The sequence below is a fragment of the Colius striatus genome, chromosome W (assembly GCF_028858725.1).
Source record: "Colius striatus isolate bColStr4 chromosome W, bColStr4.1.hap1, whole genome shotgun sequence".
Lineage (NCBI taxonomy): Eukaryota > Metazoa > Chordata > Aves > Coliiformes > Coliidae > Colius > Colius striatus.
The window spans coordinates 42,124,714-42,152,593 of record NC_084789.1 but is presented as its reverse complement, the minus strand read 5'-3'; the positions used below and the strand labels follow the sequence as shown (position 1 = coordinate 42,152,593).

The window sequence follows — 27,880 nt, the reverse complement described above, 5'->3', positions numbered from 1 at the left end:
GAGCCCCCATCTCTGAGCATTCTGTTCTAACAAGAGAAAAGACCAAACTGACCAAACTCCTTCAGTCTGTTCAGCAGCAGACACACCTGGGTGAAGCTGACAACAAACCCAACGCTCCCAGCCTGGCTGGAGCCAGTGGAAGCCTTTGTCCATGTGATAAAAAGACTGGAAAAGCAGTGGCAGAAGGAAGGAGGACTCGGAGGCCCAGGCTTGGATGCAGCACAACTTTAATGGGTCCAAAGATGAGAAGGGGGTGTCTCAGAGAGAGCACCAGGGGCAGCCAGCAAGAGCTGGCCTTGGGAGAAGGGGAAAGTCAACAGCAAAGGAAAGAGAGAGAGGAGAGCAGAGCCCTGAAGCTCAGTCTCGTGCCCGGCACCATGTTGCGAGGCCTTGAAGGTTCTTGGCCAAGGAGGGTGCCGGCAGCTTTAGCAGGGGCATCTGCTGCCACAGTAGCGGCTGGTGATGCAGGAGAGGTCAAAGCCCCCGGAGGAGATGGGCACTCCCTGGCTGCTGAGGATGCTGCCAGCGGCGGCGGAGGTGGAGGAGCCCACAACGGTGTTCTGAGGGAAGGAGCTGAGGATGGGGCCGGGCAGGGTCACCACCACAGCAGAGGGCTGGATGATGATGTTGGAGTCCTGGCACTGCCTGCAGCAGGGCTCAGTGCAGCTGTTGGCCAGCGGGGTCGGGCCGCAGGGCTGGCAGGGGCTGCAGCAGGACATGGCTTCGGGATGGAGGTGACCTGGGAGAGAACGGGGCGGGGGGAAGCAGAGGCCGGGGCCACGTGAGAAGCAGCACTGCACCCAGCCACAGTGGAGACAAGGCACCTCCTGGCCCAGCACACGCTGCCCAGCTCAGAGCCCCTCTGAGCAGCCACCTCAACTGAGTCCCAGCCTGTGTCTGCAGAAGCCCCTCTGTCCCCTTCCCTCCCTGCTGAGAAGCGGCTGCCAGCCCCAGGCTCGCACAGCCCCTCTCACAGCAGCCGTGCCCGAGGAAAGCCCTGATGGTGGAGGAGGAGGACAAGAGGCTTCACACTCACCTGGATCCCAAGGAGCAGGAGGCGAGAGAAGTGGATGAGAGAGCAGAGAGCTGGGCTGCCTTTTATAGCAGCCCGGCCCTGCCTCGGGCCCAGAGGCACGCTTTCCGGAGCAGTAATTTCCTGACAAGCTCATGAGCAACGCAAACCATCTCCGCTAATGGCCTGGGCAGCGTCCTGGTTTCCTGCACTGCTGCCTTTTCATTTCCTTCATCATCAACCAGCTCTGGTTGACTCTGCTCCGAGCAGGACAGTTGGACTGGACCATCTCCAGAGGCAGCTGCCAACCTCACCGAATCTGGGATTCTGGGCGCTGGTGATTGGAACCTGTGGGTTGTGGTTCTCAAGATGGCACTGACATCAAATCTGTACAGAAGAGAAGCTGCTCTCGCAGCTCTGTAGCCTGGCTCTTGCTCTACCAGCAGGTCTGCACAGAGATCTTCCTGGCCTGTAAGGCAAAAAAAAAAAAGAAGGCAAGATAAGAGAAAAAAAATGAACCAAAATCACAGGCCATATCATTATCTGGGATGCTTTGCATTGCTGAGGAGCTGCTCAGGAAATTATTGCTTCCCAAAAGGTTTCCTCTGGACCTGGGGCAGTGCTGGAGCAGGATAAAAGCCATCGTAGGTCTTTCCTCTCTCAGCCACTTCAGTCTCCTTCCTCTCCTTTGGAAGCAAGTGAGTTGCACGCTCCGTCCTGTCCAGGGGCTTGGAGCTGCCGGGAAGCGTGGGGGAGGTTTGGCGTGGAGAGGGGCTGGGACTGGGCTGGGGGGACTCTTGGGCTCGTGGCTAGGAAAGAGCATTTCAGAGTCTGTCTCTCTGTGCTCGCTGCCCAGACGGACAGACAAAGAGGCACGTGGGCCTCCTTGCACAGTTGCCAATGCCCAGCCAGCACATGCCTTGTCTGCCTTGTGCTGGGCGGACAGGCTGCTCCTCACACAGCCCCGTGCTCCTCTCTGCCCCATTCTCTCCCAGCTGCACCTCCAGCCCCAGCCATGTCCTGCTGTGACCAGTGCCAGTCCTGCCAGCCCTGCGGCCCGACCCCGCTGGCCAACAGCTGCACTGAGCCCTGCTGCAGGCAGTGCCAGGACTCCAACATCATCATCCAGCCCTCTGCTGTGGTGGTGACCCTGCCCGGCCCCATCCTCAGCTCCTTCTCTCAGAACACCGTTGTGGGCTCCTCCACCTCTGCTGCTGCTGGCAGCATCCTCAGCTGCCAGGGAGTGCCCATCTCCTCTGGGGGCTTTGACCTCTCCTGCATCACCAGCCGCTACTGTGGCAGCAGATGTCCCTGCTAAAACTGATGCTGGTGGCCCCACACACGGACTCCCTGAACTCCAAAGACGGTACTGAACGGAACACGGAGATCCTGGCCATGGCTTTCAGAGGGACTGAGCATCCGTGGCTCCACCTGCAAAGGAAGGCAGAAGAGGAGCGCCTGGGCTCTCTGGGAACATGGCCCCTGTCTAACTTGCCTGTTTCTCCTCCTTCTCTCTCTTTTCTCTCTTGTCTTCTGCTCCCCTGGGCTGTGATCGCCTGCTAAGGGCCTCTCAGCGGCAGGCGAGCCGATGCCCATCACCCGGCCCAGGGGCAAAGACTCCTAGCTATGCCTTCTGTTTCCCGCACTGCAGGCCCCACTCAGAGGGCCTCCTTTCTCTCTTGCAACTCATTAAAGTTCTGCTGCATCGCAGTCTGGGCCTCTGCGTGCTCCTTCTCCCTGCGGACGCTCTGCCCGGCTGCCAGCGGGAAAGGTGTCCCCCCACGGAGACCTCGCATGCCACAGCAGAGCTGTGGGCACTCCTGCAGCAAGGGCAGGGCAGGGCGAGACACGGGCAGTGTGCTGCTGCCGAGACACCGTCCCTTGCAGCTCAGCAAGATGTCCCTCAGCAGCCGTCAGGGCCTGTGCGGCTGCCCCCTGCACGCAGACGCCCAGCTCAGCCTTCCAGCAGCCCCGCAGGTGCCGGGCAGCAGAGCGAGGTGCCGGCTGCCCATCTGCGCTGGCGGTGGCCCTGGCAGCTGCTGCTGCGGCCCAGTGCTCCATCAGCCCTCCCTGGCAGGCGGCTCTGGCCTCAGAAGGGTACCTGTCCCTGTCCCTGTCGTGGGAGCGGTGGCGGGTGGATGAGAGGTCGCTGCTCACACCCACTGTGCTCCTCCCTGACATCTCTCCCAGGTGCTCCTCTGGACACCAGACCTGGTCCCTCAGCCGAGGAAGGGAGTGGGGCTGTTACTTGTGCACTTCCCTCTGTGACTCCCACTGCAAGCTGTTGTTTCTGCAGCGCTTTGATGGCAGAGGAATTGCACCCATAGTCATTACCTATGGGCACTGTGTAAAGAAAAGCAAAGTGATGCTTGTGTGTGGAGAACAATCCAAGAGCACCATTCACCAAAGAGCTCTACACCTTCCCGTGCCCTCCATCTGGCTTGGCATTCAGGTTTTTTCCCTTGCCTGGCCTTGCTTCTTATTGCCTTGTCTCTTACTGCTTTCCCTTCCCTTCCCTTCCCTTCCCTTCCCTTCCCTTCCCTTCCCTTCCCTTCCCTTCCCTTCCCTTCCCTTCCCTTCCCTTCCCTTCCCTTCCCTTCCCTTCTGTTCCCAAATCCCCACTGTTACAAAGTGAAAAGAGCCTTGCCTGGCTGCTCTTGACTAAGGTGTTTTGACAGGTTTAGGGGCTTGTTCCCTCCTAAAGGAAAGAAAAAGACTGCTTTGGAGTTGAAGCTCACAGGTCAGTTCAACGCATTCCGCCTGCCCCTATCTACACGTGAGGAAAAACATGACAGGTGGAACGAGCCGGCTTGACAAACTTGGGTGCTCACTACAAATACAGCGACAAAGAAATGAACACGTGAAACCTTGCATCTCCCTGGTGCCTGTACACTGCTTATGGAAAAGGGGGGCTGTGGAGCCAGCCAGAGCTCCTGTGCAGGGAGTCATGCACAGCACTGGGCTGTGACGCTGGGACAAGCTCAACGCAAGCTGTAAATGCCGAGGTGAGGAAGAAGAAGGGAAGCTGAGCTGATGAACTTCCTTCCAGCATCGGTTACTGGCAAACACGCTCTAGTCAACATGCTAATTAGCAGGTGGACACTTTTTGTCTGCACAAGGAGCATGTCCTTTTGGTTCTGTCCTAACACATTTCCTTCCCTCTCAGCAGGTTTTCCTTTCTCCTGTCTCTGTCTTTGCTTGTGAGGGGTTGGAAGGTGTGCTGAGCTAAGGGAAAGGTTTAGTCCCTGCTGCTGGGATCCCTGAGCAGGCTTTGGGTGGGTGCAAGTCAGCATGCCAACCAACCTCCTGCAAGGAGGTCAGCAGCTCCCCTTCCTCAGTACGTTATCAAAGTGGCCCATGGGTGATGGAGGGCTGGCTGCTCTTGCACAGAGCCTTTCCAGGGCAAAGACAGGCTGTGGTCGTGGTGCAGCCTTAGAGGCCCATAAAAGCTGCCCAAGCTTGGAGGACAAAGTGTCACAGAGCAGCCATGGGTTTTGAGCACTGGATACTCTCCTGGGGCCTCACTGGGACCCAACAGTGGGCTGAACCCAACAGTGGGGTGTTGGGTTCAGAGTGAGTGGGGACTCTGTTTGGTGACTTATACAAGTCCTAACATGTGAATTCCCTCAGCCCTGCATGTGTGGACAGCAGCTGGGCCCAGCCAGGCACTGAAGGACTGCTTGAGGTACCTTTACGACCTGTGCCCATGTGTGCTGGCCATTGACCCTTGAGCAGGTAATGCAGGGGAGAAGGTGGAGCTGAGGCTGGGGGCTGTCCCCAGACACCGTTGTTTCGCATCCCCACACCTGCCAGCCCTTGGAGCCACGTGCCCACCGATGAACCTGGGCTGTGGGAGGGCTTTGTCACCTCCAAGGGAAAGGACACCAAGCAAAAACCAGTGCCAAGGCTTCCCATGCTCCCCCTCCTAGAGCTTTTCGCTGAGCAGAGTGGAAGAACCACCTTGTAAGGAAAGAGGACTCGGAGGCCCAGGCTTGGATGCAGCACAACTTTAATGGGTCCAAAGAAGAGAAGGGGGTGTCTCAGAGAGAGCACCAGAGGCAGCCAGCAAGAGCTGGCCTTGGGAGAAGGGGAAAGTCAACAGCAAAGGAAAGAGAGAGAGGAGAGCAGAGCCCTGAAGCTCAGTCTCGTGCCCGGCACCATGTTGCGAGGCCTTGAAGGTTCTTGGCCAAGGAGGGTGCCAGCAGCTTTAGCAGGGGCATCTGCTGCTACAGTAGCGGCTGGTGATGCAGGAGAGGTCAAAGCCCCCGGAGGAGATGGGCACTCCCTGGCTGCTGAGGATGCTGCCAGCGGCGGCGGAGGTGGAGGAGCCCACAACGGTGTTCTGAGGGAAGGAGCTGAGGATGGGGCCGGGCAGGGTCACCACCACAGCAGAGGGCTGGATGATGATGTTGGAGTCCTGGCACTGCCTGCAGCAGGGCTCAGTGCAGCTGTTGGCCAGCGGGGTCGGGCCGCAGGGCTGGCAGGGGCTGCAGCAGGACATGGCTTCGGGATGGAGGTGACCTGGGAGAGAACGGGGCGGGGGGAAGCAGAGGCCGGGGCCACGTGAGAAGCAGCACTGCACCCAGCCACAGTGGAGACAAGGCACCTCCTGGCCCAGCACACGCTGCCCAGCTCAGAGCCCCTCTGAGCAGCCACCTCAACTGAGTCCCAGCCTGTGTCTGCAGAAGCCCCTCTGTCCCCTTCCCTCCCTGCTGAGAAGCGGCTGCCAGCCCCAGGCTCGCACAGCCCCTCTCACAGCAGCCGTGCCCGAGGAAAGCCCTGATGGTGGAGGAGGAGGACAAGAGGCTTCACACTCACCTGGATCCCAAGGAGCAGGAGGCGAGAGAAGTGGATGAGAGAGCAGAGAGCTGGGCTGCCTTTTATAGCAGCCCGGCCCTGCCTCGGGCCCAGAGGCACGCTTTCCGGAGCAGTAATTTCCTGACAAGCTCATGAGCAACGCAAACCATCTCCGCTAATGGCCTGGGCAGCGTCCTGGTTTCCTGCACTGCTGCCTTTTCATTTCCTGGCTTGTGCCACGTGCTTCCCATCGGAAGGCTTCTGTCAGTGCCGGGAGGAGAGGCCCGAGGATTGCCGAGGCACACGGACGTCAGTGCGGCACAAGACTCAGCTCCACAGAGTTGCCTCACTCCAACATCTGACAGCAGAGCAACCTCTGGGCGTGTGGAGGTTCAGCCCTGGCTGGGTACCAGGTGCCCACCAAAGCCTCTCTGTTGCTGCCCCTCCTGAACAGGGAAGGGGAGAGACAAACACGACGAAATGCTCGTGGGGTTAGAGAAGGACCAAGTAGATGGCTCAGCAATTGCCATCTTGGGCAAAGCAGACTAGCTTGGGCAGAATGAGTTTGGGAGAACTCCCAGCGATCAGAACAGAGTCAGGTATTGTGAAAAAAAACCCAAAACTCAAAACGCCTGCCCCCACCTCCTGCTTCTTGCTGGTTTTCTGCCTCCTCCCCGCAAGGCAGCAGAGGGGAATGCGTGACAGGTCACACTGCTCACCACGGCGAGTGCACAGACAGAAGCCGGGAGCAAGAGCAAAGGACGTGGGATGTCCTCTCAGGTGTCATTCCTTGGGCACGCAGAGCAGAAACGTGAGAGCGGTGCCACGGCCCGACAGCTCTGCCACAAACGAGTCTACAGGAACGGCCGAGGTGCTGCCTCCACACTGAGCCTTCAGCGCCTGGGCTGAGTCTTGTGCCGCACTGACGTCCGTGTGCCTCGGCAATCCTCGGGCCTCTCCTCCCGGCACTGACAGAAGCCTTCCGATGGGAAGCACGTGGCACAAGCCAGGAAATGAAAAGGCAGCAGTGCAGGAAACCAGGACGCTGCCCAGGCCATTAGCGGAGATGGTTTGCGTTGCTCATGAGCTTGTCAGGAAATTACTGCTCCGGAAAGCGTGCCTCTGGGCCCGAGGCAGGGCCGGGCTGCTATAAAAGGCAGCCCAGCTCTCTGCTCTCTCATCCACTTCTCTCGCCTCCTGCTCCTTGGGATCCAGGTGAGTGTGAAGCCTCTTGTCCTCCTCCTCCACCATCAGGGCTTTCCTCGGGCACGGCTGCTGTGAGAGGGGCTGTGCGAGCCTGGGGCTGGCAGCCGCTTCTCAGCAGGGAGGGAAGGGGACAGAGGGGCTTCTGCAGACACAGGCTGGGACTCAGTTGAGGTGGCTGCTCAGAGGGGCTCTGAGCTGGGCAGCGTGTGCTGGGCCAGGAGGTGCCTTGTCTCCACTGTGGCTGGGTGCAGTGCTGCTTCTCACGTGGCCCCGGCCTCTGCTTCCCCCCGCCCCGTTCTCTCCCAGGTCACCTCCATCCCGAAGCCATGTCCTGCTGCAGCCCCTGCCAGCCCTGCGGCCCGACCCCGCTGGCCAACAGCTGCACTGAGCCCTGCTGCAGGCAGTGCCAGGACTCCAACATCATCATCCAGCCCTCCGCTGTGGTGGTGACCCTGCCCGGCCCCATCCTCAGCTCCTTCCCTCAGAACACCGTTGTGGGCTCCTCCACCTCCGCCGCCGCTGGCAGCATCCTCAGCAGCCAGGGAGTGCCCATCTCCTCCGGGGGCTTTGACCTCTCCTGCATCACCAGCCGCTACTGTGGCAGCAGATGCCCCTGCTAAAGCTGCCGGCACCCTCCTTGGCCAAGAACCTTCAAGGCCTCGCAACATGGTGCCGGGCACGAGACTGAGCTTCAGGGCTCTGCTCTCCTCTCTCTCTTTCCTTTGCTGTTGACTTTCCCCTTCTCCCAAGGCCAGCTCTTGCTGGCTGCCTCTGGTGCTCTCTCTGAGACACCCCCTTCTCATCTTTGGACCCATTAAAGTCGTGCTGCATCCAAGCCTGGGCCTCCAAGTCCTCCTTCCTTCTGCCACTGCTTTTCCAGTCTTTTTATCACATGGACAAAGGCTTCCACTGGCTCCAGCCAGGCTGGGAGCGTTGGGTTTGTTGTCAGCTTCACCCAGGTGTGTCTGCTGCTGAACAGACTGAAGGAGTTTGGTCAGTTTGGTCTTTTCTCTTGTTAGAACAGAATGCTCAGAGATGGGGGCTCATCACATTCTTCCAGTGCTTACAAAGCAGACAGAGAGGCTCTCTAAACTGAAAGAGCCCCATGGAGAAGACCAAACTTAAGGAGATGACCAAAGAGATACTACCAAGATTTGGGATGCCAATAGGAATGTCATCAGACCGAGGCCCGCATGTTGTTGCAGATATAATCCAACAACTAAGGAAAGTCCTGGGTACTGAGTAAGATTTACACACCCCCATGGAGGCCACAATCCAGTGGAGCAGTAGAAAGAGTGAATCAAACTCTAAAACGACAAATCAGGAAGAGATGTCAAGAAACATCTTTAAAGTGGCCAGAGGCCCTTTCTCTGGCTCTTGTAAGGGTTCAAATGCAACCAAAGTCAAAGAATAAACTAACATGGGTGTGAAGAATTCAAAGGAATGTGTTAAAATCAGCCAGCTACATCATTTGGCCACAAAAATGTTAAAAGAGAGGAGGGACCTCACTGGTCCTGGCTAACTTACTGGCCTTAACCCAAACTTGTCATGGGTCAGACAACTCTTTATGGGAGTCGTCTCACTGACTGTGACTTTTGTATCTTGAAACCTGGAAGTGAAAAATATGATCAACATTACCCAGTTGAAGTGAGACTCCCAGAAACTGAATTTAGGAAGGCTCAAAGGGGGGACGTTGCACTGGTAAAGACAGCATCTGTAAACATGTGAGAGGTAAGATTGGAGTTAAGACTCTGGATGATTAGGAACAAAGTGTTTTGTAACCCTAGGCAAGAAAAAAGAAACAGCAGTGACCATATCAGGCAGGCAGCAGGGAAAATGGGTTTCAACATGAGGAGAGAAGCACTGGAGAGTGAGGTGTCAGCTACCTATCTGTGCTGGGGGTGGCCCTGGGAACTGCTGCTGCGCCCACAGCTCCATCAGCGCTCCCTGGCAGGTGGCTCTGGCCTCCGCACTGTGCTCTCACTGTCACTGGGTCTTACATGTGCTACACATTCTGTCAATGAAAAGTGCCAGATGGAAGATGCTGCAGGCCAGATCTACAGCTTTGGAAAATACTTTCCCACAACAAGCAATTTGCTGTTTGCTAAGCTCAGCCAGAGACCTCAGCCCATCCTAAGCCTTCAGAGCAGAGGTTAAGTCTGCAGTTATGTGACATCCTTTGCTAGGATTCTCCTTCTGATGAGCAGCTCCCTACATCTGCCTGTTGGTACATTCCCAGCTTGAGCTTTCCACTAGAGATTTGGAGTCTTGTCCTACTGAAAAACAACAGGACAGGTAGAACCTTGGCAGGAGGGAGCAGAGAGTCCTTCCAAATGTCATGGAGTGTGCAGTCAGTACTGCGAATAGTCTCTCCAGACACAATCACAAAGCCACACACTCTTCCAGAAACCACAAGCTGAATCCCAGTGTTGCCCAAACTACTTCCTGGCAATTCATGGGAAAGACCAGAGACAATATTAGACAATATTCCGTGAGTTTGAACTTGGCCATTCAAAGTCATTTCTCTGGCTGCACCAATAATTCCAAACCAAACCCACGACTACCCAGTGCTAATACTCTAGGTGGCCACCCAGGAACCTTATGAGCTGCACTTTGTGGTCCCTTGGGATCCCAAGAAATCTGCGTACTGGAATAGGTGCAGGATTGTGATCATTTGAGCCACGACTTCACACTTTACAGATCGTTGGAGCTGAGTTGATGGCACTGAGAAACAGAGATCCTCACAGCAAGCTGGGCTGGCCAGGGTCCCACCACCCCCAGCTTCCACACAGATAACACAAAAGATTCCAACACTTGTCAGCTGCATCTGCCTCATTTCTACAGCCGAATTTCACCAAGGCTCTGGTAAGGTGACTTTGCTTCCCTACAACTGGCAGCATTTGTGTAATTACTTCTTGTGAAACTTGCAAAGTTCAACAGTTTCTTTATGGACAGTGTGCATCATGGGCTGTCCTGGTCATAAAATCATGGAATCATTTTGGTTGGACAAGACCTTTAAGAGCAAATCCAAACACTAACAATGCTACCGAGCCCATCACCAAACTAAAGCATGTCCCTCAGCACCTCATCTGTGCATGTTTTAAATGTCTCCAGGGATGGGGACTCCACCACCTACCCGGGCAGCCCATTCCAGTGCTGAACAACCCCTTGGTGAAAGTTCTTCCTAATCTCCAACCTAAATCTCCTCTGGGGCAACTTGAACTCATTTCCTCATGTCCTATCTCATTCATTACTGGAGAGATCAACCCTCAGCTCACTGTAACTCCCTGTGAGGGAGCTGCAGAGTGCTGCTGTCTCCCCTCAGCCTCCTCTTCTCCAGGCTCAACATCCCCATTCCCTCAGCCCCTCCCCAGCCCCTTGTGCTCCAGCCCCTTCCCCAGCTCTGTGCCCAGCTCTGGCCACGCTGCAGCCCCTCAGTGTCCCTCTGGTAGTGAGTGAGGGGCCCAGCACTGAACACAGCCCTGGAGCTGCAGCCTCCCCAGGGCCCAGCACAGGGGGACAATCACTGCACTGGGCCACCTGGTCACGCTATATCTGCTGCAAGCCAGGATGGCATTGGGTGACACTCTCTAACCCCATCCAAGGCGAAGCACTCGAGAGAAGCAGCCTGGGGAAGCATCAGACTGGCCAACCCCTTCTGAGGGGAAGCTGCTCTCTGGGGCAGCACAGCCACCACACTGGGCTACGTGCATCTTGTGAACACGTGTACTATAGTGTTAAACAGAATGGTGACCTCTCCAACTAAGGGGGCAAAAGAGATATGCTTTGGTCCAGGGGACGCGATTCCACCCATAGGATAGGACTCAAGAAGAGTGTGGCCAGCAAGTCAAGGGAGGTTCTGCTCTCCCTCTGCTCTGCCCTGTTGAGGCCTCATCTAGAGTCCTGTGTCCAGTTCTGGGCTCACCAGCTCCAGAGGGACAGGGAACTGCTGGATAGAGGCCAGTGCAGGGACACCAAGATGATCAGAGCACTGGAGCATCTTCCTGATAAGGAAAGGCTGCAGGGCCTGGGGCTGTTTAGTCTGGAGAGGAGGAGACTGAGGGGGAAGCTCATTCATACTTACAAATATCTGGATATGGTGGGTGTCAGGAGGCTGGGGCATCACTTTTTGTGTTGTATCCAGTGACAGGAAAAGGGGTGATGAAAAAAAGTTGGAACGTAAAAATTTCCATTTAACCATAAGGAAAAACTCTTTCCCTGTTTCAGTGAGGGAGCCCTGGCCCAGGCTGCCCAGGGAGGGTGTGGAGGCTCCTGCTCTGGAGGCCTTCGAAACCCACCTGGACACGTTCCAGTGTGACCTGATCTAGGTGGACTTGCTTTAGCAGGAGGAGTTGGACTGGATGATCTCTAAAGGTCCCTTCCAACCCTACCATTCTATGATTCAATGATTTTATGACTACAGAGAGTTCCCCGAGTGGCACAGCAGGAATCTGGAGCAGGAGCACATCACAGCTCCACTGTCAGGCCATACTACAAGAGATAATGGGTTTAAGAGTTGATGATTCCTAATAAAATACCTTTTGCAGCTGTAATATTGTCAGCTTGTTGGTTTTGGAAAGTGCAGAGAAATTTATAAGGCAGAGAGTATCATAATGCATGACTAAGCACAACCTATGACAGTCTATGTTGACATTCACAGCACAATCATCCCCAACACCTCCTCCCATAACCAGCCTTGAGCAACATCTCTCTCCCTGGACATACTGGGAGAGAATCTGCATGCAAAAGACTGACACATGAGCATAGGCTGGATTGCAGCAGAACTTTAATGAGTCAAAAAGAGAAATGAGGTTGCTATGCGTTAGGGTCCCACTGCAGGGAACAACCAGTGACAGACAGGAGTCTGTCCCCCACTGCCGTGGCAGAGATCCCAGCCAGTGTCACTCTGGCTACCCCAGATAGAGAGCAGCACCAGCAGCCCTTCCCTAGACTGGCTTTGTGGGGCTTACAGAACAGGGTGGCAGAAGAGAACAAAGGCACGGGATGGAAAGAAGAGCAGGGATGAAGGTAAAGGCAGGCACAGGCCGTGCTCTGTGAGAGCCCAGGCTGGCCCCGTCCTTTAGCAAGGGCTGCTGGGGTGGCTAAGCCCTGCTATAAGAAACAAGAGGTTGCTACATCCCAAGCAGGGACCATCCAGCGGCTCCCTGAGGCCTTTACCGGGGCCATCGGCAGCAGCTTTAGCAGGGGAGGCTCCTCCTGCCACAGAGGCCGCTGCCAAAGGCGGAGAGGCCAAAGCCCCCGGAGGAGATGGGCACTCCCTGGCTGCTGAGGATGCTGCCAGCGGCGGCGGAGGTGGAGGAGCCCACAACGGTGTTCTGAGGGAAGGAGCTGAGGATGGGGCCGGGCAGGGTCACCACCACAGCGGAGGGCTGGATGACCACGTTGGAGTCCTGGCACTGCCTGAAACAGGGCTCATTGCAGCTGTTGGCCAGCGGGGTCGGGCCGCAGGGCTGGCACGAGCTGTAGCAGGACATGGCTGCGGGACGGAGGTGACCTGGGAAACAAGGCAGGGGGAAGCAGAGACCAAAGGGTCAGTACCGAGCACTTCTGCAGCCCATCAGAATGGAGAAAAGCCACGAGACGGTGATAAGAGCGGTAGGTGCTGTAGGGAAGCACACTGGCTTCTGCTTCCCCTCCTTCCAAAAGAGCCCTGCAGAGAGTAACAAAGCCCAGGGAGATTCCTCCTGACCCACAGCTAAGGAGACACCTCCAGGTCACGCATTCTACCTCCTTGTCTCTCCTGACACAAGCAGCCCCAAACACAAGCGTAGGACCGTGGTGCAGCCGTGTGCTGAGAAATCCCACAGGAGGAAGAGAAGGAGGAGACACAGAAGAAGGAGCATAAAGACCTTCAGACCTACCTTGCTCACAAGGAGATGGAGGTGAAAGGAGTAGATGAGAGAGTGAGCAGAAGGGCTCACTTTTATACTGCTCCTGCGCTGCCCCAGGCCCACGGCCACTGCACACGGGCAGTAATTATCCAGCAGAGTCACCTCCAGAGCAAAATGCCCGTCCTAATGGCTCAGGTTGTTTTGTGGTTTCCATCACTGCTGCCATTTCATTTCCTCGTTTGTGCCACGCTTGCTCTGCAATGCAGGCTCCTTTCATGTGCTGGCATGAGAGGCCTCACCATTTTTCAGGCAGGGGCTCACCCCCGGTCCCAGGGAATACGGCTGGTTTTAGCATTAGGGTTGGTGGGTCTCGTTTCCAACGCCCTAAAGGCATCCGCAGACTGCAGAAAAACCCATCGCTGCAGCACAGGCCAAGAAACTCCCCCCGGCTCCCCACTACATGGGGGCTGGCAGGGCCCTGCTGTGCCATGTGCCTGAGGCTGCTCAGGGAGGGGGTGTGCTCAGAAAGGCCCTGGCTCCAAACCAGCTCACACAGTACTCCAAGGAGGTGACGCACTTGCCTGCCCTGCACACATGGACGTGCAGCTGGGACGTATCCCACGACAGCCAGGGAATGCCTGTAGTAGGCAAACGGCCTGGGACAGCCTCTCCCTGCCCACGGGGACTCACACTCGAGCTTTGGATGGGCTATGTGTCAGCCTTCTGGCGTGACGGTCAAGTCAGGAGAGTGCTCTCTGCAGCCCGTGTCCTCTGAAGGTCTGGTTTCCCCTGCAGCCAGGGCAGCTCCGGCCCTGTTCCAGCTTGGATGTTGCACTTAGGAAAATGGTCTAGTGGTGAACAGGGCTGTGACAAAGGCTGGACTCAATGATCTAACTCAGAGGTATCTTCCAGATGAAACAATTCTGTGATTCTATGACTCTGTGTCCGAGCCCTGGGCTGCGCCCAGACACAGCTCCAGGGGGCCCCAGCGGCCATGGCCCTCAGCATGACCTTCTTCCAGCCCTGCCACAGCTCAGGAGGGCCACAGCAGTCCACGGCTTGTTTGGCAAGAATGTCCAAGCCTTCCTGTGTCATGAAGGTCAGGGTGCAAAGCACGGCCGAGGTGCGTGTCTTTCCTTTGTGCAGAGCCCTCGGGGTCACATCTTCTGCCTGTACTCGCATGATCCTGCTCGGGAAAGCCTTGGGCATCTCATCCCAATGCTTCAAAAGAGCCTCGGTGGCTCCACGGTCCCGGCACAAACGAGGAAATGAAATGGCAGCATTGAGGGAAACCAAAACACAAGCTGAGCCATTAGGAAGGGCATTTTGCTCTGGAGGTGACTCTGCTGGATAATTACTGCCCGTGTGCAGTCACTGTGGGCCTGGGGCGTCTGCAGCAGTATAAAAGCGGGCCCTTCTGCTCACTCTCTCATCCACTCCTCTTGCCTCCTTCTCCTTGGGAACAAGGTGAGTGTGATCCCCTTGCCTGTCTTCCTCCTCCTGCCTGTCCTGCCTCCTCTGGCACTTCCCAGCACACAACTGCCTTTTCCCCCTCTGCCGGGTCTGAGGCTGCTGGCCACGGCAGAGGGAACGTGCAGCATGGAGAGGTTTTGGCTGGTCTGAGCTGTCTGCTGAACTATGGGACTGGGCTGGGAGCTCTGTGGCCATGGCTGGTCTCGGCCACGCTCTTTCGAGCTGTGGGAAAGGGTCTTCCTTAAGGAGGCTGACACGCTTCTCTTAACCACCCCACGTGCTTTCTTTTCCCCCCGCCCCGTTCTCTCCCAGGTCACCTCCATCCCGCAGCCATGTCCTGCTACAGCTCGTGCCAGCCCTGCGGCCCGACCCCGCTGGCCAACAGCTGCAATGAGCCCTGTTTCAGGCAGTGCCAGGACTCCAACGTGGTCATCCAGCCCTCCGCTGTGGTGGTGACCCTGCCCGGCCCCATCCTCAGCTCCTTCCCTCAGAACACCGTTGTGGGCTCCTCCACCTCCGCCGCCGCTGGCAGCATCCTCAGCAGCCAGGGAGTGCCCATCTCCTCCGGGGGCTTTGACCTCTCCGCCTTTGGCAGCGGCCTCTGCGGCAGGAGGAGCCTCCCCTGCTAAAGCTGCTCCTGCACTGGGGCCTCCGCTCACAGAAACCTCCTTCCCTTCCTCTCCTTCGGCTCATTAAAGTTCTGCTGCGTTGCACCCAATGCCTCTGTGTACTCCTGTCTCTTTCAACACGCTCTCCCCAGCTGCCCACACAAAGACATGCTGCTCAGGGCTGCTTTGGGAGGGGGTTCTCGAGAACGTTCGTGTCGTGACTGTCAGCACACGCTTGCACTGAACAAGCTCAGTTGTGCACCCAGTGATCCTCTAGTTTCTCTCATTTGCTGCCTGGTTGGGTCGGTTCCGAGTCACCCGACACAGGTCAGTGACTGCCAGCTCCTTGGCTGTGGAAACCTTCGCTTTCTTCTCAGTAAGCTCAACATTTGAACAAGGGCAGTAGGGGGACCAAATGTGTTATGAACAAGACACAGGCACTTGCTTCCAAGGAGAGGCCAGGACAACCCATCCCAACCACAGCATTCTCGGGACACAGCCAGTGCAATCGGCTGCCTCAGCACAGAACACTGTTATCACACACTCCTGCAATGCTTTGGGTCAGCAGAGACCTTTAAGGATCATCTCATCCAACCCTCCTGCCAGAGGCAGGGCTATCAGTCACCAGATCACGGTGCTCAAACCGCTGGCAAATCTCATCTTTAGCAGTTGCAATGATGGGGCATCCCACCACTCTCTGGGCAACTCGAAAAACCTTCCCCTGCAGCACCCTCCAGAACCAGCCCTGACCAAGCATGATTTGCAAGCACCTGCCACCCAGGCTCTGGCCACCTCAGGCCATGCCTCACTGTCACAGCACCCAAAGCCACCTCCTCGCAGGCCAGCATCACACCAGAGTCCCAGTCGGGAAGAGGAAGGTGTGTTCCCGGATCCCCTCCACGAGACAGCCCCCACAGCGCAGTACAGACGGCAACGCCAGGCCTAAGCGTGGAGCCATTGTTTCCATTAACACCTTCACAAGAGCAGACACAGAGAGAAGCAGTTCAGCAAACAGAGCCCCTGACCTGCACAGACACCTGCTAGCAAATAACTGCTACAGCCCCTGCGTGCTCACTTCAAAACCGCCCATGTCTCCAGCCCCACGCATATCAATAGCTCACGAGAACGAGGACAACTTTGTTAGGAGCACAGGAAGAACGATTACACTCCAAACAACCCCCTGTCGCACAGGCACGTCAGAGGCAGAAACCTGGGCAGCACTAACGGGAAGCAGAGGCAAGAGCCTGCGACCAAGCGCCCGGCTCTGCCAAACGATGGAGAAGTCAGCTGCAGGTAACTGCAGCAGGGGAAAGGGGGAGCACCGACGCATGCGGGCCCACCAGCAGCCACCAAAGACCCTCTGACAGCACGCACCGCAGACATTTGCAGTGACACAGCAGCACAAGGACAGCAGGCAAATTACTAACCAATCATTAGCCATGGCAGCGTACGACCTGTGTGGAAACACGGCGCGGAAACCCGTGTCAGGTGTGTTTGAGTTGTGCAGCTACCACCGAGCACTCCGGACGGCGCCAACCTGAATCCGTCAGCGACGTCTCTGCCGAGAGGGTGACCCTGCGCGAGCTGCACGCTGGGTCAGCAGCTCAGCACTCGGACAACACCGCAAAGGCTGAGCTGGGCTGACGTTTGCTGCCTGCCAGGGGCCCACCCGGACACTCTGCCACTACCCCTCCTCAGCGTGAAAGAGGAGAAGAAAGAAGCTGACAGCCTCGTGGCTCAACAGTGGTAAACAGTGTAATGAGGACAAGAAAGCAAAGCATGCTGAAGCAAAGCGCACAGATTTCTTCTCTGCTTCCCACCAGCAGCCCATGACTGTCCCCTCCTGGGAAGCAGAGTCACAGGACCTGTTACAGGTCCTTTGCACGACAAACGGCTCCATAAGGAATGCCCCACAGGCCCCCTCCTCCTCCTTTCCCGGAGCAACTGCTGCTGATCCTGATGTCATACTGTATGTAAGAAGCTTTTGGTCAGTCTGGGTCAGCCATCCAGGCCGTGTCCCCAGTTGGGCTGCTGCACAGGCACTGCCAGGCAAAACCCAGAACGTGAATGTATTCTCAACACCAGCCTAGCTACCACCAGAACGAAGCAGTACGAGGGCTAATACAGTGAGACCTACCCCCGCCCAACCAGGCAGACTGATTACAACCCTGCTCCCGCTCGCTGCACAACCATCCGGAACAATCCCCACTCTAAAGCATCCCTGAGCAACATCTCTCCGCCTGGGCAGCTGCGGAGAGCACCGGCAGGAGAAAGGATGACGCCGAGACAGGGACTGGGATGCAGCAAAACTTTAATGAGCCAAAGGAGAGGAAGGGAAGGAGGTTTCTGTGAGTGGAGGCCCCAGTGCAGGAGCAGCTTTAGCAGGGGAGGCTCCTCCTGCCGCAGAGGCCGCTGCCAAAGGCGGAGAGGCCAAAGCCCCCGGAGGAGATGGGCACTCCCTGGCTGCTGAGGATGCTGCCAGCGGTGGCGGAGGTGGAGGAGCCCACAACGGTGTTCTGAGGGAAGGAGCTGAGGATGGGGCCGGGCAGGGTCACCACCACAGCGGAGGGCTGGATGACCACGTTGGAGTCCTGGCACTGCCTGAAACAGGGCTCATTGCAGCTGTTGGCCAGCGGGGTCGGGCCGCAGGGCTGGCACGAGCTGTAGCAGGACATGGCTGCGGGACGGAGGTGACCTGGGAAACAAGGCAGGGGGAAGCAGAGACCAAAGGGTCAGTACCGAGCACTTCTGCAGCCCATCAGAATGGAGAAAAGCCACGAGACGGTGATAAGAGCGGTAGGTGCTGTAGGGAAGCACACTGGCTTCTGCTTCCCCTCCTTCCAAAAGAGCCCTGCAGAGAGTAACAAAGCCCAGGGAGATTCCTCCTGACCCACAGCTAAGGAGACACCTCCAGGTCACGCATTCTACCTCCTTGTCTCTCCTGACACAAGCAGCCCCAAACACAAGCGTAGGACCGTGGTGCAGCCGTGTGCTGAGAAATCCCACAGGAGGAAGAGAAGGAGGAGACACAGAAGAAGGAGCATAAAGACCTTCAGACCTACCTTGCTCACAAGGAGATGGAGGTGAAAGGAGTAGATGAGAGAGTGAGCAGAAGGGCTCACTTTTATACTGCTCCTGCGCTGCCCCAGGCCCACGGCCACTGCACACGGGCAGTAATTATCCAGCAGAGTCACCTCCAGAGCAAAATGCCCGTCCTAATGGCTCAGGTTGTTTTGTGGTTTCCATCACTGCTGCCATTTCATTTCCTCGTTTGTGCCACGCTTGCTCTGCAATGCAGGCTCCTTTCATGTGCTGGCATGAGAGGCCTCACCATTTTTCAGGCAGGGGCTCACCCCCGGTCCCAGGGAATACGGCTGGTTTTAGCATTAGGGTTGGTGGGTCTCGTTTCCAACGCCCTAAAGGCATCCGCAGACTGCAGAAAAACCCACCGCTGCAGCACAGGCCAAGAAACTCCCCCCGGCTCCCCACTACATGGGGGCTGGCAGGGCCCTGCTGTGCCATGTGCCTGAGGCTGCTCAGGGAGGGGGTGTGCTCAGAAAGGCCCTGGCTCCAAACCAGCTCACACAGTACTCCAAGGAGGTGACGCACTTGCCTGCCCTGCACACATGGACGTGCAGCTGGGACGTATCCCACGACAGCCAGGGAATGCCTGTAGTAGGCAAACGGCCTGGGACAGCCTCTCCCTGCCCACGGGGACTCACACTCGAGCTTTGGATGGGCTATGTGTCAGCCTTCTGGCGTGACGGTCAAGTCAGGAGAGTGCTCTCTGCAGCCCGTGTCCTCTGAAGGTCTGGTTTCCCCTGCAGCCAGGGCAGCTCCGGCCCTGTTCCAGCTTGGATGTTGCACTTAGGAAAATGGTCTAGTGGTGAACAGGGCTGTGACAAAGGCTGGACTCAATGATCTAACTCAGAGGTATCTTCCAGATGAAACAATTCTGTGATTCTATGACTCTGTGTCCGAGCCCTGGGCTGCGCCCAGACACAGCTCCAGGGGGCCCCAGCGGCCACGGCCCTCAGCATGACCTTCTTCCAGCCCTGCCACAGCTCAGGAGGGCCACAGCAGTCCACGGCTTGTTTGGCAAGAATGTCCAAGCCTTCCTGTGTCATGAAGGTCAGGGTGCAAAGCACGGCCGAGGTGCGTGTCTTTCCTTTGTGCAGAGCCCTCGGGGTCACATCTTCTGCCTGTACTCGCATGATCCTGCTCGGGAAAGCCTTGGGCATCTCATCCCAATGCTTCAAAAGAGCCTCGGTGGCTCCACGGTCCCGGCACAAACGAGGAAATGAAATGGCAGCATTGAGGGAAACCAAAACACAAGCTGAGCCATTAGGAAGGGCATTTTGCTCTGGAGGTGACTCTGCTGGATAATTACCGCCCGTGTGCAGTCACTGTGGGCCTGGGGCGTCTGCAGCAGTATAAAAGCGGGCCCTTCTGCTCACTCTCTCATCCACTCCTCTTGCCTCCTTCTCCTTGGGAACAAGGTGAGTGTGATCCCCTTGCCTGTCTTCCTCCTCCTGCCTGTCCTGCCTCCTCTGGCACTTCCCAGCACACAACTGCCTTTTCCCCCTCTGCCGGGTCTGAGGCTGCTGGCCACGGCAGAGGGAACGTGCAGCATGGAGAGGTTTTGGCTGGTCTGAGCTGTCTGCTGAACTATGGGACTGGGCTGGGAGCTCTGTGGCCATGGCTGGTCTCGGCCACGCTCTTTCGAGCTGTGGGAAAGGGTCTTCCTTAAGGAGGCTGACACGCTTCTCTTAACCACCCCACGTGCTTTCTTTTCCCCCCGCCCCGTTCTCTCCCAGGTCACCTCCATCCCGCAGCCATGTCCTGCTACAGCTCGTGCCAGCCCTGCGGCCCGACCCCGCTGGCCAACAGCTGCAATGAGCCCTGTTTCAGGCAGTGCCAGGACTCCAACGTGGTCATCCAGCCCTCCGCTGTGGTGGTGACCCTGCCCGGCCCCATCCTCAGCTCCTTCCCTCAGAACACCGTTGTGGGCTCCTCCACCTCCGCCGCCGCTGGCAGCATCCTCAGCAGCCAGGGAGTGCCCATCTCCTCCGGGGGCTTTGGCCTCTCCGCCTTTGGCAGCGGCCTCTGCGGCAGGAGGAGCCTCCCCTGCTAAAGCTGCTCCTGCACTGGGGCCTCCGCTCACAGAAACCTCCTTCCCTTCCTCTCCTTCGGCTCATTAAAGTTCTGCTGCGTTGCACCCAATGCCTCTGTGTACTCCTGTCTCTTTCAACACGCTCTCCCCAGCTGCCCACACAAAGACATGCTGCTCAGGGCTGCTTTGGGAGGGGGTTCTCGAGAACGTTCGTGTCGTGACTGTCAGCACACGCTTGCACTGAACAAGCTCAGTTGTGCACCCAGTGATCCTCTAGTTTCTCTCATTTGCTGCCTGGTTGGGTCGGTTCCGAGTCACCCGACACAGGTCAGTGACTGCCAGCTCCTTGGCTGTGGAAACCTTCGCTTTCTTCTCAGTAAGCTCAACATTTGAACAAGGGCAGTAGGGGGACCAAATGTGTTATGAACAAGACACAGGCACTTGCTTCCAAGGAGAGGCCAGGACAACCCATCCCAACCACAGCATTCTCGGGACACAGCCAGTGCAATCGGCTGCCTCAGCACAGAACACTGTTATCACACACTCCTGCAATGCTTTGGGTCAGCAGAGACCTTTAAGGATCATCTCATCCAACCCTCCTGCCAGAGGCAGGGCTATCAGTCACCAGATCACGGTGCTCAAACCGCTGGCAAATCTCATCTTTAGCAGTTGCAATGATGGGGCATCCCACCACTCTCTGGGCAACTCGAAAAACCTTCCCCTGCAGCACCCTCCAGAACCAGCCCTGACCAAGCATGATTTGCAAGCACCTGCCACCCAGGCTCTGGCCACCTCAGGCCATGCCTCACTGTCACAGCACCCAAAGCCACCTCCTCGCAGGCCAGCATCACACCAGAGTCCCAGTCGGGAAGAGGAAGGTGTGTTCCCGGATCCCCTCCACGAGACAGCCCCCACAGCGCAGTACAGACGGCAACGCCAGGCCTAAGCGTGGAGCCATTGTTTCCATTAACACCTTCACAAGAGCAGACACAGAGAGAAGCAGTTCAGCAAACAGAGCCCCTGACCTGCACAGACACCTGCTAGCAAATAACTGCTACAGCCCCTGCGTGCTCACTTCAAAACCGCCCATGTCTCCAGCCCCACGCATATCAATAGCTCACGAGAACGAGGACAACTTTGTTAGGAGCACAGGAAGAACGATTACACTCCAAACAACCCCCTGTCGCACAGGCACGTCAGAGGCAGAAACCTGGGCAGCACTAACGGGAAGCAGAGGCAAGAGCCTGCGACCAAGCGCCCGGCTCTGCCAAACGATGGAGAAGTCAGCTGCAGGTAACTGCAGCAGGGGAAAGGGGGAGCACCGACGCATGCGGGCCCACCAGCAGCCACCAAAGACCCTCTGACAGCACGCACCGCAGACATTTGCAGTGACACAGCAGCACAAGGACAGCAGGCAAATTACTAACCAATCATTAGCCATGGCAGCGTACGACCTGTGTGGAAACACGGCGCGGAAACCCGTGTCAGGTGTGTTTGAGTTGTGCAGCTACCACCGAGCACTCCGGACGGCGCCAACCTGAATCCGTCAGCGACGTCTCTGCCGAGAGGGTGACCCTGCGCGAGCTGCACGCTGGGTCAGCAGCTCAGCACTCGGACAACACCGCAAAGGCTGAGCTGGGCTGACGTTTGCTGCCTGCCAGGGGCCCACCCGGACACTCTGCCACTACCCCTCCTCAGCGTGAAAGAGGAGAAGAAAGAAGCTGACAGCCTCGTGGCTCAACAGTGGTAAACAGTGTAATGAGGACAAGAAAGCAAAGCATGCTGAAGCAAAGCGCACAGATTTCTTCTCTGCTTCCCACCAGCAGCCCATGACTGTCCCCTCCTGGGAAGCAGAGTCACAGGACCTGTTACAGGTCCTTTGCACGACAAACGGCTCCATAAGGAATGCCCCACAGGCCCCCTCCTCCTCCTTTCCCGGAGCAACTGCTGCTGATCCTGATGTCATACTGTATGTAAGAAGCTTTTGGTCAGTCTGGGTCAGCCATCCAGGCCGTGTCCCCAGTTGGGCTGCTGCACAGGCACTGCCAGGCAAAACCCAGAACGTGAATGTATTCTCAACACCAGCCTAGCTACCACCAGAACGAAGCAGTACGAGGGCTAATACAGTGAGACCTACCCCCGCCCAACCAGGCAGACTGATTACAACCCTGCTCCCGCTCGCTGCACAACCATCCGGAACAATCCCCACTCTAAAGCATCCCTGAGCAACATCTCTCCGCCTGGGCAGCTGCGGAGAGCACCGGCAGGAGAAAGGATGACGCCGAGACAGGGACTGGGATGCAGCAAAACTTTAATGAGCCAAAGGAGAGGAAGGGAAGGAGGTTTCTGTGAGTGGAGGCCCCAGTGCAGGAGCAGCTTTAGCAGGGGAGGCTCCTCCTGCCGCAGAGGCCGCTGCCAAAGGCGGAGAGGCCAAAGCCCCCGGAGGAGATGGGCACTCCCTGGCTGCTGAGGATGCTGCCAGCGGCGGCGGAGGTGGAGGAGCCCACAACGGTGTTCTGAGGGAAGGAGCTGAGGATGGGGCCGGGCAGGGTCACCACCACAGCGGAGGGCTGGATGACCACGTTGGAGTCCTGGCACTGCCTGAAACAGGGCTCATTGCAGCTGTTGGCCAGCGGGGTCGGGCCGCAGGGCTGGCACGAGCTGTAGCAGGACATGGCTGCGGGACGGAGGTGACCTGGGAAACAAGGCAGGGGGAAGCAGAGACCAAAGGGTCAGTACCGAGCACTTCTGCAGCCCATCAGAATGGAGAAAAGCCACGAGACGGTGATAAGAGCGGTAGGTGCTGTAGGGAAGCACACTGGCTTCTGCTTCCCCTCCTTCCAAAAGAGCCCTGCAGAGAGTAACAAAGCCCAGGGAGATTCCTCCTGACCCACAGCTAAGGAGACACCTCCAGGTCACGCATTCTACCTCCTTGTCTCTCCTGACACAAGCAGCCCCAAACACAAGCGTAGGACCGTGGTGCAGCCGTGTGCTGAGAAATCCCACAGGAGGAAGAGAAGGAGGAGACACAGAAGAAGGAGCATAAAGACCTTCAGACCTACCTTGCTCACAAGGAGATGGAGGTGAAAGGAGTAGATGAGAGAGTGAGCAGAAGGGCTCACTTTTATACTGCTCCTGCGCTGCCCCAGGCCCACGGCCACTGCACACGGGCAGTAATTATCCAGCAGAGTCACCTCCAGAGCAAAATGCCCGTCCTAATGGCTCAGGTTGTTTTGTGGTTTCCATCACTGCTGCCATTTCATTTCCTCGTTTGTGCCACGCTTGCTCTGCAATGCAGGCTCCTTTCATGTGCTGGCATGAGAGGCCTCACCATTTTTCAGGCAGGGGCTCACCCCCGGTCCCAGGGAATACGGCTGGTTTTAGCATTAGGGTTGGTGGGTCTCGTTTCCAACGCCCTAAAGGCATCCGCAGACTGCAGAAAAACCCATCGCTGCAGCACAGGCCAAGAAACTCCCCCCGGCTCCCCACTACATGGGGGCTGGCAGGGCCCTGCTGTGCCATGTGCCTGAGGCTGCTCAGGGAGGGGGTGTGCTCAGAAAGGCCCTGGCTCCAAACCAGCTCACACAGTACTCCAAGGAGGTGACGCACTTGCCTGCCCTGCACACATGGACGTGCAGCTGGGACGTATCCCACGACAGCCAGGGAATGCCTGTAGTAGGCAAACGGCCTGGGACAGCCTCTCCCTGCCCACGGGGACTCACACTCGAGCTTTGGATGGGCTATGTGTCAGCCTTCTGGCGTGACGGTCAAGTCAGGAGAGTGCTCTCTGCAGCCCGTGTCCTCTGAAGGTCTGGTTTCCCCTGCAGCCAGGGCAGCTCCGGCCCTGTTCCAGCTTGGATGTTGCACTTAGGAAAATGGTCTAGTGGTGAACAGGGCTGTGACAAAGGCTGGACTCAATGATCTAACTCAGAGGTATCTTCCAGATGAAACAATTCTGTGATTCTATGACTCTGTGTCCGAGCCCTGGGCTGCGCCCAGACACAGCTCCAGGGGGCCCCAGCGGCCATGGCCCTCAGCATGACCTTCTTCCAGCCCTGCCACAGCTCAGGAGGGCCACAGCAGTCCACGGCTTGTTTGGCAAGAATGTCCAAGCCTTCCTGTGTCATGAAGGTCAGGGTGCAAAGCACGGCCGAGGTGCGTGTCTTTCCTTTGTGCAGAGCCCTCGGGGTCACATCTTCTGCCTGTACTCGCATGATCCTGCTCGGGAAAGCCTTGGGCATCTCATCCCAATGCTTCAAAAGAGCCTCGGTGGCTCCACGGTCCCGGCACAAACGAGGAAATGAAATGGCAGCATTGAGGGAAACCAAAACACAAGCTGAGCCATTAGGAAGGGCATTTTGCTCTGGAGGTGACTCTGCTGGATAATTACCGCCCGTGTGCAGTCACTGTGGGCCTGGGGCGTCTGCAGCAGTATAAAAGCGGGCCCTTCTGCTCACTCTCTCATCCACTCCTCTTGCCTCCTTCTCCTTGGGAACAAGGTGAGTGTGATCCCCTTGCCTGTCTTCCTCCTCCTGCCTGTCCTGCCTCCTCTGGCACTTCCCAGCACACAACTGCCTTTTCCCCCTCTGCCGGGTCTGAGGCTGCTGGCCACGGCAGAGGGAACGTGCAGCATGGAGAGGTTTTGGCTGGTCTGAGCTGTCTGCTGAACTATGGGACTGGGCTGGGAGCTCTGTGGCCATGGCTGGTCTCGGCCACGCTCTTTCGAGCTGTGGGAAAGGGTCTTCCTTAAGGAGGCTGACACGCTTCTCTTAACCACCCCACGTGCTTTCTTTTCCCCCCGCCCCGTTCTCTCCCAGGTCACCTCCATCCCGCAGCCATGTCCTGCTACAGCTCGTGCCAGCCCTGCGGCCCGACCCCGCTGGCCAACAGCTGCAATGAGCCCTGTTTCAGGCAGTGCCAGGACTCCAACGTGGTCATCCAGCCCTCCGCTGTGGTGGTGACCCTGCCCGGCCCCATCCTCAGCTCCTTCCCTCAGAACACCGTTGTGGGCTCCTCCACCTCCGCCGCCGCTGGCAGCATCCTCAGCAGCCAGGGAGTGCCCATCTCCTCCGGGGGCTTTGGCCTCTCCGCCTTTGGCAGCGGCCTCTGCGGCAGGAGGAGCCTCCCCTGCTAAAGCTGCTGCCGATGGCCCCGGTAAAGGCCTCAGGGAGCCGCTGGATGGTCCCAGCTGGGGATGGAGCATCAGCTTGTTGCTTGCAGCGGGGCTCAGCCACCCCAGCAGCCCTTGCTAGAGGACAGGGCCAGCACGGCCCGTGCCTGCCTTTGCCCTCTTCCCCACTGTCCTTTCCCTCCTGTGCCGCCCTGGGCTGTAAGCCCCACAAAGCCAGCCTAGGGAAGGGCTGCTGGCCCTGCTCCCTGCCTGGTTCTGCCAGAGGGACACTGGCTGGTATCTCGCCACATCCACGTGGCATAGATTCCTCTCTGACTCTGTTGCTCTCTGCACCAGGATACCCACTTGGCGTGAACTAATTTCCTTCTTTTAATTGATTAAAGTTCTGCTGCATCCATGCTCGTGCCTCTGTGTCATCCTTTCCCCTACAAGGTGCCCAGCAGTGGTTTTGGGAGTGAAATTTGAGGGATGGGTATCAGTGGTTGTTAAGGGCATTAACTGTTACTGAGTGCTCTTTCCGTCTGTGCACATTCCAGACACATATAGTCAGGAGAAAAGGTGTTTCTCTGGGCAGTCAGGTCAGCCTTTCCAAAGGAAGGGAGGTTGGTACACAGGGCAGTGGGCCCCTTCAGGCACTGTCACTTGCAGGTGAGCAGGGCATCCATGGCTCCTGCAGAACCCCTGGCCATCACAGCCAGCTTTGTTGAGCCTCTGGTCAGAAAGTGTTCTTTTCTTTGCAGAAAAAATTACCTAGGCTCTAAACGAGAAGCCATCTACCCTCTCATCCCTTTCCCATCTCACTCCTGAGAAAACCTGTTCAGCTGCAACAGGAATCCAGCTTACACGGCCTGGGGATATCCAGGAGGGCACACCAATACAAAGCAAGTTTTGTAACAAAATGCTGGCCATGATGCTGGCCAGGTTTGTGTGTTGGTGCAGCAGATGGCAGAGCAGTGACCGTGGATGTAATCTGCACAGCATGATGAACGCCAGGAGGACTGTGCAGTTAAAATGTGTGGTGTAACTTCCCTAGCAGCACAAGCACAAACTGACTCTTCTGTGGGCTCTGGAATCACTTGGTTTTCCCTTTGCCCTGAAGTACTTGCACCTGACCAGAGCAGCTGTGTTCCCTAACTTGGCATCTACACCAGATGTGCTGCAGTCACACAAGGAGTGGAGGTGTTTGTTTTCTCACGATTTGATACCTTAGGATATAACCTTAATTGGTTTTTTAATGCCAAAGAGAAATGTTAGCTGGTATATGAAGAGGTGGTTGTGAAACACCTGAAATAATCAAACTACTAACACAACAGAAATTGAAGCACAAGTCATTATGGTATCTCAGCCTACAAAAAGTTGCTCCAAACTTGGCAAGCGAGCATGAGGTTGCCACATAAGGAATAAAGACTAAGAGCACATCTAGAGAACAACAACAAAAATACAGGCAGAGGTCTGTACGACTACCAAGGGCCATCAAAAGAGACTCTTGACGGATCGCACGCACTCATGGGACAACTATAGATCATGATCACAAGTTCCAGGAAACAGAACGAGTATGTACAACCATTCCAGAAGTGTAATGCACGTGTATGTAACAGGGTAACCCAAACTGAACTGACAGAGCAGGCAGCACACACCCCGGGTGGAGCGATGCCCCGTGCAATAACAAATGCCCTACACACGACAATGTGTCAGACTGTCATGGTAACACACAACCAAATGGAAAAACATCTCAGCTAAACAAGGCTAGAGGAGACAGTTAGACAAAGTAAACAATGGCTTCAGTGGGCCTTAAGAACATCAGAACAGCAGTGACTCACCATCAGCAGGGACTCCGGGTCCTTGGGCTCCAAGGGATGCTTATCAGGCTCTGACAGTGCTGGGGAGGGCCCGTGGCAGAAGATCTTCTAGCGCCCAAGAGGAGCCAGGGTGGAGATGTGTCTCAGCTGAAAAACCTCCAGGCTTGCAAATTCACATGACTGGGGCAGTAAGGAGACCCCCTAATTGTCCAGACCTCCCAGAGATACTTCACAATGCCTCTAGGGAGGGTTCACTGTGCCAGAGTAGGCTGTTAAGTGGACCAGAGTCTCAGCCTAATAGCAGGTATTTCCACAGATATGCCTTCAATGTATGGGTCCTGAACTAGCTGCAAACGTGTCCCTCTGAGAGAGGCTTTCCAGCTGAGAGACCCACTGGTAGTGGAAGGTCATGGCACAGAGGCAGCCTCGCAGGACAAACCGCTGTTTGCTTTGCAGTGGATGGGAAGCGCTGACTTCCACGCTGCCGTGTTGTGAAGCTCCTGGCCTGGTTTTGCCATAACGTTGCAGAGGCTGGATGATTGTTCTGCGACCCGGGCAGAATGACCAAATAGAGGGACAAAACGTACTGGACAAGACGTTGTACAAGCGCAGCACGGGAGGCAGCGTTGGGTGCTGGGCCGGCACAGCTCTGCACAGGCCCCGGCCGGCGCCCTGCGGGTACGCCGGCTCAGCACACCGAGCACGACCTGCAGCCGGGACAGCAAAGGGGGCTGTTGTGCACGGCCCATCGTGTCTGTAGAAGTTCACACAACGGGAGGCTGCTCCTCTGCTCGCTCAGCCGCTCGGCGGCTGCTCCCGCGGGGCTCCCGGCGCGCACGCTCCCCGCCTCGGGGTCGGCGTTGGCACCTTCTGCCTCCTCCCCGGTCTG

The 27,880-nt window shown here is 57.0% G+C and overlaps 2 protein-coding genes across 6 annotated transcripts; one reads left to right on the top strand and one right to left on the bottom strand.

Annotated features, from left to right (window-relative positions):
• Window positions 1-238: 238 nt before the first annotated feature.
• LOC133628536 (feather keratin Cos2-2-like) lies at window positions 239-27,868 on the bottom strand. 3 transcript variants are annotated; one of them, XM_062016839.1, is made up of 3 exons: window positions 27,013-27,868; window positions 1,037-1,481; window positions 239-739 (listed from the first exon to the last, which is right to left on the bottom strand). In XM_062016839.1, exons 2-3 carry the CDS (start codon window positions 1,167-1,169, stop codon window positions 426-428), a joined length of 447 nt encoding a protein of 148 aa, XP_061872823.1. In that variant the 5' UTR covers window positions 1,170-1,481; window positions 27,013-27,868; the 3' UTR covers window positions 239-425. The 3 variants fall into 3 exon arrangements, with proteins under 3 accessions (XP_061872823.1, XP_061872825.1, XP_061872824.1); XM_062016841.1 differs by lacking the exon at window positions 27,013-27,868 and adding an exon at window positions 5,831-5,914; XM_062016840.1 differs by lacking the exons at window positions 239-739; window positions 1,037-1,481; window positions 27,013-27,868 and adding exons at window positions 5,016-5,533; window positions 5,831-6,069.
• On the top strand, window positions 6,804-15,307 carry LOC133628530 (feather keratin 2-like). Of its 3 annotated transcripts, none has more exons than XM_062016826.1 (2): window positions 6,804-7,024; window positions 14,653-15,307. In XM_062016826.1, the coding sequence occupies exons 1-2, from the start codon at window positions 6,892-6,894 to the stop codon at window positions 14,967-14,969; spliced, it is 450 nt and encodes a 149-aa protein (XP_061872810.1). In that variant the 5' UTR covers window positions 6,804-6,891; the 3' UTR covers window positions 14,970-15,307. The 3 variants fall into 3 exon arrangements, with proteins under 3 accessions (XP_061872810.1, XP_061872811.1, XP_061872812.1); XM_062016827.1 differs by lacking the exon at window positions 14,653-15,307 and adding an exon at window positions 7,322-7,842; XM_062016828.1 differs by lacking the exon at window positions 6,804-7,024 and adding an exon at window positions 9,754-9,880.
• Window positions 27,869-27,880: the final 12 nt, after the last annotated feature.